Source organism: Perognathus longimembris, chromosome 20, assembly GCF_023159225.1.
Source record: "Perognathus longimembris pacificus isolate PPM17 chromosome 20, ASM2315922v1, whole genome shotgun sequence".
In the NCBI taxonomy this organism is placed as follows: domain Eukaryota; kingdom Metazoa; phylum Chordata; class Mammalia; order Rodentia; family Heteromyidae; genus Perognathus; species Perognathus longimembris.
Window position 1 is genome coordinate 21,267,202 of NC_063180.1, and position 18,419 is coordinate 21,285,620.

The 18,419-nt window shown below is 51.0% G+C and overlaps 1 protein-coding gene and 1 pseudogene across 2 annotated transcripts; one reads left to right on the forward strand and one right to left on the reverse strand.

Annotated features, from left to right (window-relative positions):
• Positions 1 to 8,719: 8,719 nt before the first annotated feature.
• Ap2s1 (adaptor related protein complex 2 subunit sigma 1) lies at positions 8,720 to 16,615 on the reverse strand. Its single transcript, XM_048329753.1, has 5 exons — positions 16,467 to 16,615; positions 13,642 to 13,791; positions 11,637 to 11,750; positions 9,162 to 9,221; positions 8,720 to 9,049 (listed from the first exon to the last, which is right to left on the reverse strand). Exons 1-5 carry the CDS (start codon positions 16,467 to 16,469, stop codon positions 8,948 to 8,950), a joined length of 429 nt encoding a protein of 142 aa, XP_048185710.1. The 5' UTR covers positions 16,470 to 16,615; the 3' UTR covers positions 8,720 to 8,947.
• Positions 9,898 to 11,178, forward strand: LOC125338765 (annotated as a pseudogene). Its single transcript, XR_007208357.1, has one exon. The product of XR_007208357.1 is annotated as a eukaryotic initiation factor 4A-I-like (transcript).
• Positions 16,616 to 18,419: the final 1,804 nt, after the last annotated feature.

The window sequence follows — 18,419 nt, forward strand, 5'->3', positions numbered from 1 at the left end:
GGAACAGTGCCCAGGCCCTGAGTTCAAGCCCCTGGACTGGCAGTTCATGTTTGTTATCTGGGAGGGTGGGAAGTAAGGAAAAAGGATCTAGCTAGAGTTTAAGGCCAACCTGAACTACATAGCAAAATCCTGATTCCTGCCCCACCCCCCAATAAAAAGAAGGGAAAAAAAGGAAAGGAAGGGAAAGCTGGGAGGGAAGGTGGGAGGGAGAGAGCGAGGAAAGGAAGCAGTGCACTTTTGGGCCATCTATGCTTAGAATTTCATCACTTCCCACCCTTAGCCTGAGCAGCCCCAAAGCAGGCAGGGAACTGGAGAAGGGGCCGCTCTGCCCTTCCTTGTGCCGCAATTACTTATTTAAAGGCTGGCTTGTCTGACACCCAGAAGGCCTCTCCCAGATGCAGTGGCCCTGGAGCTTTTATCTGTTGTCACTCAGGTTTCTGGGCCTTGGGGCCAAGTCCTGGGGTGTCAGGTGCTACCCTCCCTGCTTCCCCCCCGAGTCTTGACAAAGCCAGGTGCCACTGCCACCACTGCAGGACCAAGCTTGGGACCCCACTAGTGTCCTAAGACTCAGGTGACCTGGATAGAAAGACATTCAAGCCAGGTGGTAGTGGTTCACGCCTGTAATCTCAGCTACTCAGGAAGCTGAGATGTGAGGATCATGGTTTGAAGCCAGGCTAGGAAAAAGCCCCTGAGACTCTTATCTCCAATTACCCAGCAAAAAACCCACAAGTGAAGGTGTGGCCCTGAGTTCAAGCCCCAGTACTGACACAAAAAATAAAAAAGCCACATACCAGTGTCACAAGCCTGTAATCCCAGCCACTCCGAAGGCTGAGATCAGAGGATCAAGGTTTGAGGTCAGCCTCAGGCAGAAAATCCTCAGGACTCCATCTTTCACTAACCAGCAAAATGCCAGACTGGAGTTGTGGTTCACATAATAGAGTGCCAACCTTGAGTGAAAAAAGCCAACTGAATGAGGCCTTGAGTTCTCAGTTTAAAAACCAAACCCAGGGGTTGGGGATATGGCCTAGTGGCAAGAGTGCCTGCCTCATATACATGAGGCCCTGGGTTCGATTCCCCAGCACCACATATACAGAAAATGGCCAGAAGTGGCGCTGTGGCTCAAGGGGCAGAGTGCTAGCCTTGAGCAAAAAGAAGCCAGGGACAGTGCTCAGGCCCTGAGTCCAAGCCCCAGGACTGGCCAAAAACAAAAACAAACAAACAAAAACCCAAACCCAAACCAGGAACTTCATTTGTCAGTACAAATGAGGAAACTGAGTCCCTATGTCCCACAGCTAATTAATTCAGAAGCTAAGAGCTCTGAAGATTTTAGGCTTCCAGCTGCCAAAACCCCAGAGGAGGGTGAAATGTCCAGGCATACATACATAAATCAAGTCACATTCCACACAGTTCTTTCCCCCCTCCTTTTTTTCCCCCATGATAATAGCTGGCCATGTGGTCTAGACTGGCCTTGAACTGTTGGAATCAAGTGATTCTCCTACCTCAGCCTCCCCATAGAGCAAGCACTGTAAGTATTCACCATCAAGCAGGGCTATTTTAATTAATTAAATTACCACTTAGGCAATTATATTTATATGGTCCAATTGTAGTTAAAATTAATTATGTTATTTAATTGTAATTATATAATCAAATTAATTTAATTTAGTTATTTAATTCTTACTGTCCTGAGGATTGAATTCAGGGCCTCATCCTTGCTAGGCAAGTACTTTACTACTTGAGCCACACTCCCAGCCTTTATTTATGTTTGTTCATTTTTTATTTTTATTTTTGCCAGTCCTGGGGCTGGCCTGGGTGTTGTCCCTGAACCTATTTGTGCTCAAGTCTAGTCTTCTACCACTTGAGCCACAGTGATGCTTCCAGCTTTTTCTGAGTAGTTTATTGGAGAGAGTCTCATGAACTTTCCTGCTCTGGTTGGCTTCAAACCAGCATCCTCAAGTCTCAGCCTCCAGCATAGCTGGGATTACAGGCATGAGCCACTAGTGCCTGGCTTTCTTTCTTTCTTTCTTTCTTTTTTTTTTTTTTGCCAGTCATGGGTCTTGAACTCAGTGCTTAGGCACTGTCCCTGAGCTTCTTTTGCTCAAGGCTAGCACTCTAACACTTGAGCCACAGTGCCGCTTCCAGCTTTTTCTGCTTATGTGGTACCAAGGAATCGAACCTGGGGCATCATGCATGCTAGGCAAGCACTCTACCACTGAGCTACCAGCCCATCCTCACTTATCCAGTCTGGTTTATTATTTTACCTTCACTTCTGGGGGGTTGTGATGGGGTCACAATGGGGACATGATGGAGTCATGGTGTACCCTCCCTCTTGCCATGCCAAGGGACAAGGCCTGTGGGTAGACTTGGCATGGTTGGCAGAAGGCTGTGCCCTGTGACACATTTGCGGATGGAGGTGGGGTGGGGACAGCCTCCAGGGAAGCCATTGGCTGACAGATATATGCAGTGGCACCACCCCCGCCCTTTGACACAGCACTGCCAGGCCAGATCTCTGCCATTCTGGGGTCTGGAGCCAGGCAACGCCATAGCCCCTTCTGCATCCATAGAAAGACTGGAACCAAACTGGGTGCCAGTGGCTCATGTCTGTAATCCTACCTACCCAGGAGGCTGAGATCTGAGAATCGTGGTTTAAAGCCACCCCAGGCAGGAAAATCCATGAGACTCATCTCCAATTAACCACTAGAAAACTGGAAGTGGCACTGTGGCTCAGAGCTCAGGGACAGCGCCCAGGTCCTGAGTTCAAGCCCCATGAATGACAAAAAAAATACTGGAATCAAGCTAGGTTGTAGTCAGAAGGACTGGAGAAATACACTTGGGCTCATCCCAAGGCAGCTTTATAAAAGAATAAGCCAGGTGGGTGCTGGTGGCTCACCCCTGTGATCCTCGCTACACAGGAGGCTGAGATCTGAGGATCACAGTTTGAAGCCATCCTAGTAGGAAAGTCTGTGAGACTCTTATCTCCAATTAACCATGGAAAAGCTGGAAGTAGAAATGTGGCTCCATGGGTAGAGCACCAGCCTAGAGCCAAAAAGCTAAAGGACAGCCTCTATTGCCAGCACTTCTTAGTAGGTTGAGACAGGTGAATGGCCAAGTCAAGACTAGCCTGAGCCAGACAGTACAACCTGCCCCAAAACACAAAAAATTACATGGATGGTGGAGGGGTGTGGGGGTGGGTGGAGGCCAGTCACATAAAGGTATAAGAGACTCCATCTCGACCAATAGCTGGGTATAGTAGCACACACCTGTCATTCCAGCCATAAGGGGAAACATGAATAGGAAGACTACAGTCTGAGGGAAAGAGCAAAACCAAGTCTCAAAAATAACAGAAGTTAAAAAAAAAGTGGTTTGGGGGTATGGTGTCAGTGGGAGAGGTTTTCCTTAGCAAACACAAGGCCCTGCATTCAAACCCCAAGATCTGCAATAAATAACAAGACCAGGGAACAGTGGCCCAGGGCTGTAATCCCAGCTACTCAGAAAATGAGAGGATGGAATTTCTAGGTCAGCAAGGCAAAAAGTTAGCAAGACCCTATCTCAGTCAATAAACTGGCCAAGGAAGCTATGTGCCTGTCATCTCAGTTGTGTGTGGCATAAATAGGAAAATCATGGTTCGGGTTGCCCAGGGCAAAAGCACAGGACCCTACCTGTAAAATGACTTAAGCCAAAAAGGACTTGGAGTCATAAGCTCAGGTGGTAGAGCATCTACCTTGCAAGCTTGAAGCCTTGAGTTCAGTCCCAAACAAACAAACAAAATTAAGCCAATGGGCTAGGAGTGTGGCTTGGGGGTAGAGTGCTTGCCTAGCATGCATGAAGCCCTGGCTTTGATTCCTCAGCACCACATACACAGAAAAAGCCAGAAGTGGCGCTGTGGCTCAAGTGGTAGAGTGCTGTCTTTGAGCAAAAGGAAGCCAGGGACAGTGCTCAGACCCTGAGTTCAAGCCCCAGGGAAAAAAAATTTAAGCCAAAACAAAGCAAAACAGAAACCACTGCTAAATATTTACTCAGTGTGTTTTTCGGAGGACACACTTTTGATTTGGTCCCTCTGCCAAGTTCCATGGTGTAAATTAACTCCCCTAACGTCAGAGGAAAAACAAACAAAAAAGAATCAGAAAGCAATAGATGTTGGCTGTCCATTGCCTTCGGTTTCGTGTAGTTTATTTACCTGTGTGTTTGTATCATTTAATATCTTTTTCTCTTTTAACTACTGGCTTGCAACATTCTGGAAGGTTTAGCAATCTGCTGGGATTGTGGTCTTGGCGCACACTGATGGGCAGATGCAGAGCAAATGCCAGGGCTGTTGTTGCTTTATTTTGTTTTGTAAGGAGGGCTGAGGCTGCATCCTGGACCCAGGGCCTCCTGCTTGCGGGGTGAGTGCCCTTCACCAATCTAGATCCACACCCTCAAACGCTAAGTCTGGGATGGGAGTCTAGAAGACCGGGAGTCTTGCCTCACACTTCTTTTTTTTTTTTTTTGGCCAGTCCTGGGCCTTGGACTCAGGGCCTGAGCACTGTCCCTGGCTTCTTCCCGCTCAAGGCTAGCACTCCGCCACTTGAGCCACAGCACCGCTTCTGGCTGTTTTCTGTATATGTGGTGCTGGGGAATCGAACCTAGGGCCTCGTGTATCCGAGGCAGGCACTCTTGCCACTATATCCCCAGCCCCTCACACTTCTTAATCGGTGTTTCCAGAAGGCAAAACTCAGAAGACACTGGGCTCACGCCACGCCCTCCCCCCCCCCCCCCCCCGCGTCAGGCCTGAGCCCAGAGGCCACGCCCCCACACCACGGACCACGCCCCCCGAAAAGCCACGCCCCCAGCCGCTCTCAAAGCTTCCAACCCGACCTGACCTGACCACAGGGCTGGTCGGCGGCAGCTGGGGCCCCGGGGGCCTTCAATGTGGGTGGCTGACTGCGGGAAGGGCCCAAGGGGACCCGGAGGGTGGGAGGAGGAGGAGGGCCAGGGGGATCGATCCGCTGCGGTTCTGGTACAAAGCAGGCCATTATTTATTAGATTTTCCCCCCAGGGTTCAATAAGAAGTACCTGCCCCAGGGGGCAGCTGTGCTGGGGATAGGGAGGAGGTAGCGGGGAGAAGGGGGAACCTGAGCCAGGAAGGGGGGTGGGGAAAGGAGGGAAGGGAAGGGGTGGGGAGTGACCCAGCAGCTGGGACAACTGGGGCTGCCAAGCCATTCCGGCCTGTTCCAGAACATTCCCACAGTGGAATGTTCAGCATGAAGGCCTTAGAAGGTTCTGGGAGGCCAGGCCTGGCCCTGCCTGGGGCTCTCAGCCTCTGCAAGCCGACTTGAGGGTCTCTCAACTATCCGTGCCCCAATGTAACCAGACTCCCCAAAGTTCCAGCCACCTCCTGGGCACCCTTGGCAAAAAGTTTTGAGCTTCTTAATGGCTGTATCCCAAGAGGAGGTGGCTCACATCTGGCCTTCCTCTTCCCTCCTCCCCCATCTCCTCCATCTCCTCCCTCCTCCCCCATCTCCTCCCTCCTCCCCCATCTCCTCCCTCTCTCTTTCCCATCCTCCTCTCTCCCTCCCACCTCCCTCCCTCCTTCTCTCCCCACCCAGCCTCTTCTTGACATCTTGGCTTCCTTCCTTGGGTACAAATATTTGTGGACACCAACCCCTTACCAGGCACCCTGCCAGGAACAAGGAGGAGGTGAGGAGAGGCCACATCTTAGCCCAGAAGAAGAGGGTGTTTTAGAAGATTTCACTGTTGCAAGACCCTGGGTTTGGTTGGGAAGGGAAAGGAAGGCAGGAGGAACAGAAAGTGAGGTGGCTCAGAGGCACAAATGAGCTTAAAGTTAGGCCAGAAACCAGAAAGAGGCCCAAAGGCTGGATCTGAGGTACAGAGAGGAAATGGCTGAAGAGGTGGTTTCCATTAAAAACAATTTTGTTTTTCTCCAGTTAGTATACCTTAACTCAGGGTCTGGGTGCTTTCCCTCAAGGCTGGCCTTCTACCACTTGCACCACAGCTCCACTTCCAGCATTTTGGTGGTTAACTGGAGATCTTTTTTTTTTTTTGGCAGGTCCTGGGCTTGGACTCAGGGCCTGAGCACTGTCCCTGGCTTCTTTTTGCTCAAGTCTAGCACTCTGCCACTTGGGCCACAGCGCCCCTTCTGGCCATTTTCTGTACATGTGGTGCTGGGGAATCAAACCCAGGGCCTCATGTATACGAGGCAAGCACTCTTGCCACTAGGCCATAGCCCCAGCCCAACTGGAGATCTTTAATAAGAGTCTTGAGGCTTGTCTACTCAGGCTGGCTTGGAACCACAATCTTCAGATCTCACCTTCCTGAGTAGCTAGGATTACAAGTATAAGCTGCTGGAGCCTGGTGTCTTAGTAATATTAGTGGCATTTTTTTATGTTATTTTAGGGACTGGGAATGTGGCTTAGTGGTAGCGTGCTTGCCTAGCATGCATGAAGCCCTGGGTTCGATTCCCCAGCACCACATAAACAGAATAAGCTGGAAGTGGCTCAAGAGGTAGAGTGCTAGCCTTGAGTACAGAGAGGCTCAGGGACAGTGCCCAGGCTCTGAGTTCAAGCCCCAGGACTGGCAAAAAAAAAAAAAAATTAACAACAAAAAAAGTTCTTTTTAGAGGTGCTAGTCCTGGGCTTAAGTCAAGGCCTGGGCACCATCCCTGAGCTTTTTCACTCAAGGCTAGTACTGGACCACTTGTGCTACCTATACTGCCTTTTTGAGACTTTTGGGTGGGTGGGCTGCTGGAGGCTCCTGTACTGGGGGTGGGGGAGAGGCTGTGCCCTTCTGTGGGAAGAGCCCCACCTGCTCAATCAGCAATGGAGGTCAGGCTGGCTCTGATACACATTAACCTTGACAGGACCGGGGCAGGTGTGAGGCTCGGAGCCAGCCTTCTCTCCCATCTGACATTCTCCCTCTGGGGTAGGCCCACCTTTCCTTTTCCCCAGCCTAGGCACGAACTCTCCAGCTCCACCTGAATCCGCTTTCACCCTGTCCCTCTGCCAGCTCCCTGCCTACCTGGCCGCTGACGGCTACCAGCAGGCCCCCACCCAGCTCTTCTGTGTATTTTATTTTATTTTATTTTTTTATTTTTTATTTTTTGGCCAGTCCTGGGCCTTGGACTCAGGGCCAGAGCACCGTCCCTGGCTTCTTCCCGCTCAAGGCTAGCACTCTGCCACTTGAGCCACAGCGCCGCTTCTGGCCGTTTTCTGTATATGTGGTGCTGGGGAATCGAACCTAGGGCCTCGTGTATCCGAGGCAGGCACTCTTGCCACTAGGCTATATCCCCAGCCCTTCTGTGTATTTTATGAGGTAGAAATCCAACCTGCCATCCGTGTGTGCAACTGCACCCTCTTCCACCCACCTCCCAGGGCTTCTCAAGTTTCCCTTTTGACACATCTTCCTATTCAGTTACTTGCCTTTTTCTTACTGATTTATGGCAGCTCTTTACATATTGTAGATAGCCATCTGTCACAGTGATATGGAACAAGTTCCATTGTTCCAGTGGTTGGCCTCAATCGAGTCTCCGGACTCAAGGTTCTGTGAGTGCTGGAATTATAGCTGTGGACTGCTATACCTGGCATTGTGCAGACAGAGCATGTCTGACAGGGATGGGAACTCAGGTGCTTTCACTTGTCAGCTGTTGTGGCATTTCTTTCTTGGCTAATGTATTGTACAGACAGGATTGGCACTGCTGAGTCAGGGAGGAGGAAGTGTGTTTACCTTTGAAAGAAACTGCAAGGTAGATCACCAGTGGGACTGCCTGGGGCCTCCCCACAGCTGCTCCGCACTGTGGATACTGGGTGCAACTTAACTAACCCTTCACATGGGCTGCAGAGATCTTGATCTCAGTTGCAAGCTCTCCATCTTATTTTTATGTTACTGCTATTTAAGGCCTTGTGCTTATTAGGCAGGTGCTCTACTGCTGAGGCATGTGCCCAGGGTTTTTCTTTGAGCTACTTATTTTTAAGGCAAGAGTCCCACTTTTCCTGCTCATAGCCTATTTGGGGCTTCCCTTCATAACGAGGGTAACAGGGATCTCACCACACAACGGTCTCGGTTGAGATGGAGTCTAGTGGGCTTTTCAGCCTCAAACCACACTCCTCCCAATGTCAATCTCCCAAGACAGCCACTGGTTCAGTCCAAATTCTATTGTTTCAAGCCACTAAAGTTTTGGTAATTAGTGACAGCAACAGTGGGAAAGGAATATACTGTGTTATGGTTACACCTGTAACACCAATAGAATTCACCAACTCGCCTCTGTCAGTGCTGTCAACATGAGCTGCAAGTATAACTATATTTTATTTTACTCAGTGGCATAACTTGGGCTTGAACTCAGGGCCTGGCCACTGTTCTCTAGTTGTTGTTTTTTTTTTTAAGTTAAAGTCATTTCCTTTATTTTTTCCTTCCTTTTTTTCTGAATAATTATTTATTGTCAAAGTGATGTACAGAGGGGTTACAGTTTCATACGTAATGTTCTCTAGCTTTTGTGTGCTCAGGGTCAGCACTCTACCACTTGAGCCACAGCTCCACTTCTGGCTTTTGGATGGTTAACTGGACATAAAGAGGCTCACAGAATTTCTGGCCTGGGCTGGCTCTGAACCTCAGACCTCAGCCTCCTGAATAGCTGGGATGGCAGGCGAGCATCAGTTTGGGGACTCTGGGCCTGCGCAGCCCTAGGTGCTGTGTGGCTCACGGCGGAGGGGTTTCCAGGGAAGACCTCAGGTACCAGGCAGGACCACAGGTTTATTGGGGCTCCACGCACACACACGCACAGCATCACAGACAAGGAATGGCATCACACGGTGACAGCCACATGGGACACCAGGGCAGCCCAAGGCAGTGGGGGTGCGGTCTCCTGTCTCGCAGCCCAGACGCCCCGGGTCCTTCCTGGGGTCTCTCCTGGGGACAGCTGTGGGGGGCAGGAGGGCAGGAGGCAGGGGCAGTGCCTCCCTCATTCCAGGGACTGGAGCATGAGCAGCTGTTTCAGCACCTTCGTCTGGCTCGTCTCCCGGATCTCTCCGGCCAGGAACATCTCGTCCACCACCGTGTAAACCTGCACCCAGGGAGGCCAGGAGGCCCATGTGAGAGGGGGGAGAGCTCAAGCCTCCAGAGCCTGGAAATGGGACCCGTGGGGACCCCCACCCACCCCCTGCCCCAGAGCTTACCTTGTAGAAGTTGAACACCAGGTCCAGCTCGCACACATTGTGGAAATATTCATTAAGGACCTGGGAGAGTGAGACCATGAGAAATGGGCAGGGGGAGGGAGGAGAGGGAGGGTGGCACAGAGATGCATGACTCATGGGCATGGGAGAGAGGGTGACCAAAGAGAGGACCAGGAGAGACACGCAGAGGAAGACGAGCAAAGACCATCCTAAGGAAATAGTGACAGGTGTGGTGGGGCACGCCTGTAACCCCAGCTACTGGGGAGGCTGAGGTTGGAGGATCTTGGATTCAAGGTCAAGGGCTGCACAGTAAGACCTTATCTCAAACTGGCAAGAAAAAAAAAAATCATTGGGTGAGGGGAGAAGAGCCAGACAGGGCTAGGGGTGTGGCTCAGCAATAGGGTGCTTGAACCCCCGAGTTCAAAAGTCAGTTCTACAAAAACAAAAGGCAAAGGCACAAGGAGGAGACATGAGCAGAGCTGGATGCCAGGTAAAGACAAGAGGGCAGAGTTGGGGCTGGGGATATGGCCTAGTGGCAAAGAGTGCTTGCCTCGTATACCTGAAGCCCTGGGTTCAATTCCCCAGCACCACATATACAGAAAATGGCCAGAAGTGGCGCTGTGGCTCAAGTGGCAGAGTGCTAGCCTTGAGCAAAAAGAAGCCAGGGACAGTGCTCAGGCCCTGAGTCCAAGCCCCAGGACTGGCAAAAAAAAAAAAGAGGGCAGAGTTTCTAAGGATCATGTCTGCGAATCAGGATTCCTGATCCAGAGACAATGGCCCCATGGGATGGAGCCAGAAGGTGTCATCAAGAGTAACTGGAATGAAATTGTTGACAACTTTGATGATGTGAACCTTTCGGAGTCTCTCCTCTGTGGCATCTATGCCTATGACTTTGAAAAGCCCTCTGCCATCCAGCAACAAGCCATTCTTCCTTGTATCAAGGGTTATGATGTGATCGCTCAAGCCCAATCTGGGACAGCGAAAACAGCCACATTTGCCATAGATCTAAAGGCAACTTAGGCCTTGGTCTTGGCCCCCACTAGAGAATTAGCTCCGCAGATACAAAAAGTGTTCATGGCATTAGGAGATTATATGGGTGCCTGCTGTCATGCCTGCATTGGGGGCACCAATGTACAGGCTGAGGTGCAGAAGTTGCAGATGGAAGCTCCCCATATCATCGTGGGCACCCCGGCCGTGTTTTCGATATGCTTAATTGGAGATACCAGTCTCCCAAATACATCAAGATATTTGTATTGGATGAAGATGGTTAAGCTGTGGGTTCAAGGACCAGATCTACGATATATTCCAAAAGCTCAACAGCAACACCCAGGTGGTCCTGTTGTCAGCTACAATGCCTTCTGACGTGCTTGATGTGACCAAGAAGTTCATGAGGGACCCCATTCGGATCCTTGTCAAGAAGGAAGAGTTGACTCTGGGGGGTACCCGCCAATTCTACATCAATGTGGAACGAGAGGAGTGGAAGCTCGATACACTGTGCGACTTGTATGAAACCCTGACCATCACTCAGGCAGTCATCTTTATCAACACCTGAGGTCGATTGGCTTACTGAGAAGATGCATGCCCGAGACTTCACTGTCTCTCCATGCATGGAGGTATGGACCAAAAGGAACGAAATGTGATCATGAGGGAATTCCGATCTGGCTCTAGCGGAGTACTGATTACTACTGACCTGCTGGCCAGAGGCATTGATGTGCAGCAAGTTTCTTTAGTCATCAACTATGATCTTCCAACTAACAGGGGAAACTATATCCACAGAATTGGTTGTGGTGGTCATTTTGGCCGTAAGGGTGTGGTTATTAATATGGTAACAGAAGACAAGAGGACTCTTAGAGACAATGGAGACCTCCTACAACACCTCCATTGAAGAAATGCCCCTCAATATTGCTGACCTGATCTGAGGGGTGTGCTACCTGGCTCCAGCCAGGATTGAACCTCTGGCAGGCTAAGGAGCAGCTGGAGGGGGGAAGAAAGGGGAGCCAAGGGATGGACATCTTGTCTTTTTTTTCCCCTTTAAATAAATGTCACTTTTTTTGAGGGAAGAAAAAAAAACAAGTGGGCAGAGATATGACTGAAAGACAGCTGGTCAGGTTGGACATGGTAGCTGGAAGTGGCGCTGCGGCTCAAGAGGTAGAGTGCTAGCCTTGAACAAAATAAGCCAGGGACAGTGCCCAGGACCTGAGTTCAAGCCCCAGGACTGGCAAAAAAAAAAAACCAAAACCACAAGACTCAGGGAAATTACGAATGCAACAATGGCTGGAGGCACAGCACAAGTGGCAGAGTGCCATGCCTGGAAAGCACAAGGCTCTGAGTTTGAACCCAAGTGCCCCCAAGGGAGGAGGAGTCAGTCGGGGTGGGGCAGGCGAGGAGAGGTGAGTGAGGCAGGGACAGGAGTCAGAAGACAGGATTCAACCATGCAGAGCAGGCAGAGGCGGGGAATGGTGAGGCTCCCCCACGCACCTCCACAAAGTTGTGGATGGCCTCCAGATAGGCGAGGTTGTTATCGTTGACATCCACGCAGATGCAGAAGTAGAGGCCAGCATAGCGGCGGTAGATAATCTTGAAGTTCCGGAACTGTAGGCAGAGGGGCCTTGAGTGGGGGGATGGGGGGGCTGGTGCCGGGGACCCATGGCGCAGTTGGGGGGCTGGGCAGGCGGGCTGAGCTGAGCGGGTGCCCAGCAAAGCCAGGCCCAGCCCTGTCCTCAGAGGCTCACTCACTCTGGGGATGCAACAGGCAGCATAGTGGGGCAACCATGTTCCCTCCAAAGATGGGAGCAGGGAGGACAGATAAGAATGTTCCAGAAAAGAACAGCCTGCACAAAAGCCCAGACTAAGGGGAAGCCAGGCATACCCTCCAGGACCTGTGCATCCCCGACTCTCCCTCTATGACTCCCAGTCCCCAAGAGGCTGAGGCGGGAGGATTGAGTTTGAGGCCAGCCTGGGCTGTGTAGTTCAGACCTCAAAAATAAAAATAAAAATCCTTAACCTGGGTAAGCTCCGTCCATCATTCTGCACACATCAGTAAGCAGCTGCTCTATCCCAGGCCTGAGGGGGGTAGAGTTTGGGGGTCACCACCATTACTGAGGCGACTCAGGCCTTCCTGTAGCCCAGACTAGCCTCAAACTCTCCATCCTCCACCTCTCTCTGCCTCCACGGGCTGGGACTACAGGCATACACTAACTACCACACGGGGGGATCCACAGCTGAGCTTTTCTGAGCTTCCTGTTAGCACTCCACAAGGTTCAGCTAGTGCTGGGGCATGACTCAAGTGGTAGAGCACCTGCCTAGGAAGCACGAGGCCCGGGATTCAAACCTCAGTATTGCCAAACCAACATAATAAGTATGTACATACATTCTGGAGTGCAATGCACTTTGGCCAAAATCTGAAAAAAAAAAATAGTCCAAGCTGTCAGAGCGGTAGTGTGGCGCCACCTGGTGGCAGCTTTGGGTGCCAACACCAGTCCTGGTACTCTGAGGTCATCCTGTAGTTAATTTCTGCAGGGTTACAGTGACACCCCCACAGTCCCAGGACAAACAGCCCTCTCTTCCCATCTGGCCCTGTCCTCCCCGGCCCCCCTCCACCACACTGCCATTCCACCACACTGCTACCCCATCTCCACACACCCTCTTCCTCTTTTTTCCCTTTTATTTTGAGGTACTGGGAACAGACATAGACATACACACACATACACACACACACACACACACACACACACACACACACACGTTCTCTTTTTCCCCTGGCTTTTTGTTTTTATGGTTTTGGGGACAGACTCTTATTAACTTTTTTTTTTCCCCGTCCTGGGGCTTGAACTCAGGGCTGGGTACTATCCCCAAGCCTCTCTGTGCTCACTCTATCACTTGAGCCACAGCACCACTCTAGCTTTTTCTGTTTATGTGGTACTGATGAATCGAACCTGGGGCTTTATGCATGCTAAGCAAGCACTCTACCACTAAGCCACATTCCCTGCCCCTCTGGGGGGGGTGCAGTGAGGGCAGTGGTAGGAAGAGGTAGGTTTGACCTGTGTACCACCCTTGCTAGGCAGCACCTTTCTCATCCCAGAGGTGGGTGCGGTGGTACCTGCTGGTCATCCAAGCTATGGCTGGAAGTCTAAAGTAGGTGTACCCAGGGAAACAGCAAGACCTCTCCTCAAATATAACCAGCAGCTGGGCATCTGTGGCTCACGCCTGTCATCCTAGCTACTCAGGAGGCTGAGATCTGAGGATCATGGTTTGAATCCAGTCCAGGCAGGAAAGTCCATGAGACTCTTATCTCCAATGAACCACCAGGAAACTGTGGCTGCTAACCTTGAGCACACAGAGGCTCAGGCACAGCACCCAGGCATTGAATTCAAGCCCCACAAAGAACCAAAAATAAAGAAATAAAAACAACAACAAAAAGTGAGGAAGACATGGCAGGTGGGAGGGAGGGGAGGCCCGGGCGGGCAGGGAGGGGAGCAGTCACCTCCACAAAGTTGGTGTGCTTGGCATCCCGGACGGTGACCACGGCGTGGACTTCCTCGATCAGCTTCTGTTTCTCATCATCATCAAACTGCATGTACCACTTGGCCAGCCGCGTCTTGCCTGCCCGGTTCTGGATGAGGATGAAGCGGATCTGGGATGGCAGAGGAAGTAGAGTGAGAGGCAGGCAGGGAGGGAAGCCTGAGGCGGGCACTGCCCGAGAGCCCTGCCCATCCTCCCAGGGGTGATAGGGTGCAGGCCTCACCCCCACCCCGTAACCTCTAGGCCCCTCCAGCCTCCCTTCTACTTAGTGGCTGACCAAGTCCCAGACTCCATAACTGCCTTTTTGGTTTTATCCAGTTCAGGATTCAATCCTCCTGTCTTCATCTTCCAAATGCTGGGATTACAGGAGTGTACTCCCATGCCTGGCTGGAGCACTTGTTTGCCACTTTAAGCCTGTTTCCTCACTGGCCAAGCAATTTTTTCAAGATTTGTCTTGCTAGGGTGCTTTCAAAATTAAGTAAATTTATAAACTTTTTTTTCCTGCTGGTCCTAGAGTTTGAACTCAGGGCCTTTCACTTTCTAGGCAGGTGAAAGCCATACCCCTAGCCCTTTCTGCTTTATTTTGCTTGGCCTTGGACTGTGATCCTCTTTTTCTGCCTCCTGTATAGCTGAGACAGATGTCAGCTTGTTCATTGAGATGGGGTCTAACTTTTTGCCCCAGTTAACCTCAAGCCATGGTCTTCCTGATCTCGGCCTCGTGAGCATCTGGGATTACAAGTGTGACTCATCTAGCTCAGTTTTTCTTTTCTTTTCTTTTCTTTTTTAAGCACACAATTTTAAAACCCTGAAATATAATGAGTCTCATTGACTTTTCTGCCCAGGCTGGCTTCGAACAGCAATCCTCAGATCTCAGCCTCCTGAGTAGTTAGGATTACAGGTGTGGGCTACTGGAGCCTGGCACAAATTTCTTTGTGCTGATACTGGGCTTGATCTCAGGGCCTAGGCATTGTCCTCTTACCTTTTTCTTTTGCTCAAGACTGACACTCCACCACTTGAGCCACAGCTCTACTTCCAGCTGGTTAACTGGAAATAAGAGTCTCACAGACTTTGCTGACTACACTGGCTTTAAACCATCTTCCTCAGCTCTGATCCCCCTGGAGAGCTAAGAGGCATGAACCATCTGTACCCAGCTTTGTTATTTGATGTTGAGACAGCTGCTGTCCAAGTCCCCTCAGTGAGGACGCCTGGCTTTGGGCACCCTGACTCTGGCAAGCTACTGCCCATTTTATTATGGAGAAAACTGAGGGTCAGGAAAAGGAGAATCTCACAGCCAGGGCCTCTGAGCCTCCAACTCCTGACTTGTGTGAGCCCTGACTCCTTAATGAGGGGGAGTACCCCCTTTCCTAAACATGGTGTCCACACTCAATAGTCGTCCCTCTCCCCCAAGCTGGAAAGGAACAGGATATTACATGCTCCTTCTAGGAACTTCTCTGCTGAGCCGGCGAAACCCACTTCCTAGAAGGGCAGAGGGCTGGGGCAGGACAAGAAGGGACTGGTGAGCACCCCAGAATTCAGAGACCTGAGTGCACATGATTAGAGGAACTAGAAGCAAGCCTGGGGGTGGTGGTGAAAGACCTCCTATCCCCAGATCCCCCCTCCCTTTAAAAAAAAAACGGGTTGTGGAGCTTGAACTCTGGGCCTGGGCGCTATCCCAGAGCTCTTCAGCTCAAGGCTACTGCAATACCACTTGAGCCACAGCGCCACTTCCGGTTTTCTGAGTGGTTTACTGGAGAAGAGTCTCACGGACTTTCCTGCCTGGGCTGGCTTTGAACCATGCTCCTCAGATATCAGCCTCCTGAGTAGCTAGGATTACAGACAGGAGCCACTGGTGCCCAGCTACGCAGATCCCCTTAATACCTCCTGAGGTATCCTGAGAGTTTGGCACACCCTTGCTCCCTCCTTCCGTGGTTCATTTTGGACCTCTCCTCCCCGCCCCCAAGCCTCAGTGGGTCTTTCCTTGGAGATAACCCTTCTCTAGCTCCAAGGCCACTTTCCTTTGTTCCAAAGGTCACTTCTTGCCTTCCAGTCCCTGGAGGAGGCTCGCTCATGTTTGGATACCTTTCCTCCTGATGTCCCACCCAAACAACCCTTCTGAGTTCTATAGCTCCACGTTTGGGGGAGGGGGGGAGGGACAGGGCGGCCTCTAAATCCAAAATTTAGTTAATTTCAAGACGATTCTGTACCCCAGCCCCAAACTTCTCCCGAAAATATCTACCCCTCCATCTCTTTCCAGAATGCACTCCCTAGCTCCAAGCCGTGGGTTGCAGCTCACTCGCTCAGAGTCCATCCCCGCATCCCACAATTGCTACTTCCAGCACCCCAGTGTCCAGTCCCTTCCCCCCACCCCCGAGATTCTCTCCATTGGCAGAATCCTCTCCTGTCCTAACACCCCCTCCGCTCCTGCGGGGACCAGCCCCTGACCCCCGGGGACCCCTCCTCACCCCGGTTCCGCGCCAGCGCTTCCCCCCACTACGATGCCTGCCCTTCCCCCCGCATTTCCGAAGGCCCCTCCCAAACTTCCAGGGTCGCCCACCCTCCGGCACCTCTTCCCCAAGGCCCCCTTGTGCGGACACCCCCGAGCGCCCCCGCGCGCCGAATACAAGCCCCGTCCTCCGTTCTCCGTCCCCGCCTGGCCCCAATCCTCGCAGCCTGGCCGGGACCATCCACCACCGGGAGAAGGGACCGACGGCCGGAGCCAACCCAGGACGGCACAGCCCGCGCGCCCACCCTCCCCCGGCTCGTCCCGGTGTGGCGCGCCCCCGTTACCATGACGACCCCCGTTCGGACCCCAGCGGCCCGGGTCCCCGCAGCGACTGGGCGGCTCTGGCTCCGCAGTTGTAGGGGCCTCCAAAGGCTGGCGCAGACTTCCGGCAGAAGGACCCGCCTGTCTAGCGCGCACAACCTGCTGGGAGTTGTAGTTTTTTCTAAGGAGCCCGCTCGTCAAGGAAGAGCAGGGCCTGCTTCCCAGCACGCTGCGCGACTGCCCGTTTCCACCAAATGATACGGACAACAAATGCATGCTGGGAGTGGTGGACCTAGTTCTTTACGGAAGACTACAATCCCCACATGCTTGGCGGCCCACATGAAGAGCGTTGCATTTTGGGAATTGTAGTTTGGCTATGTACACCCATTTCCCTTCCCCACCTCCCCCCAGGGAGGGTATGCTGGAAATGGTGGTTTTCGATATAAGAAACTGCATTGGGAGGAACGCCAGTGGCCTGGAGATCAGAGGAAAAGAGTTTGAGGCCAGCCAAGGCAGAAAAGTCCCTATACTAATAAATGAACAGAAAGTTGGACTGGAGGCTTGGCTCAAGTGGTAGAGCACCAGGCATAAGCAAGCTAGTAGAGTTAACTATCCTTCTGTGGTTATACATTGAGATTAAGGCGGTAGCTCAGTGTATCAAAACACTCTGGAAAAGGACCACAGTATAAGGACCTGCAAGTTTGGCAATTGCCCGCTTAGCTGGGTGATTGTGTTTTTTAGAATTATATTAGTTATTAGCTGGGTGTTAATTTGCTGTTAGCCAGGTTCATGCCTGTCATCCTAGATACTCAGGAGGCTGAGATCTGAGGATCATGGTTCAAAGCCAGCCCAGGCAGGAAAGTCCATGAGACTCTTATCTCCAGTGAACCACCTGAAAACTAGAAATGGAACTATGGCTCAGAGTGATAGATTACTAACTTTGACCAGAAAAGCTTAGGAGCAGTCCCCAGGCCTGGAGTTCAAGCCCCATGATGAACATAGATCTATATACACATACACACTCACACATATACACACATACACATATATGTTATCTCATTATGTTTTTTAGTAGTTTGTTAATGTTTTTTTGTGTGTGTGTGTGGATTTTTTTTGCTGGTGCAGGGGCTTGAACTCAGGTCCTGGGTGCTGTCCCTAAGCCTCTTTGTGCTCTAAACTAGCACTCTACCACTTGAGCCAGTGTACCACTTTCAGCTTTTTCTGAGTAGTTTATTGGAGATAAAGGTCTCATGGTCTTTCCTGACCGGGCTGGCTTTGAACCGTGATCCTTAGATCACAGTCTTTTGAATAGCTAGGTTTACAGGCATAAGCCACCGGCGCTTAGCTTGTTGCGATTTTTATAAATGAAAATAATGATCAAATTCATCCCCTCTATTATTCTTTTGTATCTTCTCCTCACTATTTCACGCACCCCCCCCCGATTTTAGTGGATTTTATTATATAGCTGTCTGGCTTTATATATTTTAAGCAGTACTGAGATTTGAATTTGACCTCACAAATTCCATTTTTTGCAGTCTTCTAACACTTTGAACCATACACTCAGCCTTTTTTTCTTCAGTTATTATTATTATTATTATTTATTTTTAGGTAGGGTCTCATACACATGCTAAACTCCCTCCCCCTGCCCCCTCCAGGATTTGAAGTCAGAGTCTCTACCTTGTTGAGCTTGCTTGCTTGAATCTTGAGGACTTTTCTGTCTGGGATTACAGGCATGAGTCACTGGTACCCACTGCATCCAGATGAGGTCTCATATATTTTTGCTTTGTACTGGTCTTGGAATATATTATTTTTTTCCAGTGCTGGGGGGCTTGAACTCAGGACCTGGGCAGTGTCCCTGAGCCTCTTTGTGCTCAAGGATAGTACTCTACCACTTGAGCCACAGTACCACTTCAGGTTTTCTGGAGGTTAATGAGAGATAGGAGTCTCGTGAGCTTTCCTGCCCGGGCTAGATTCGA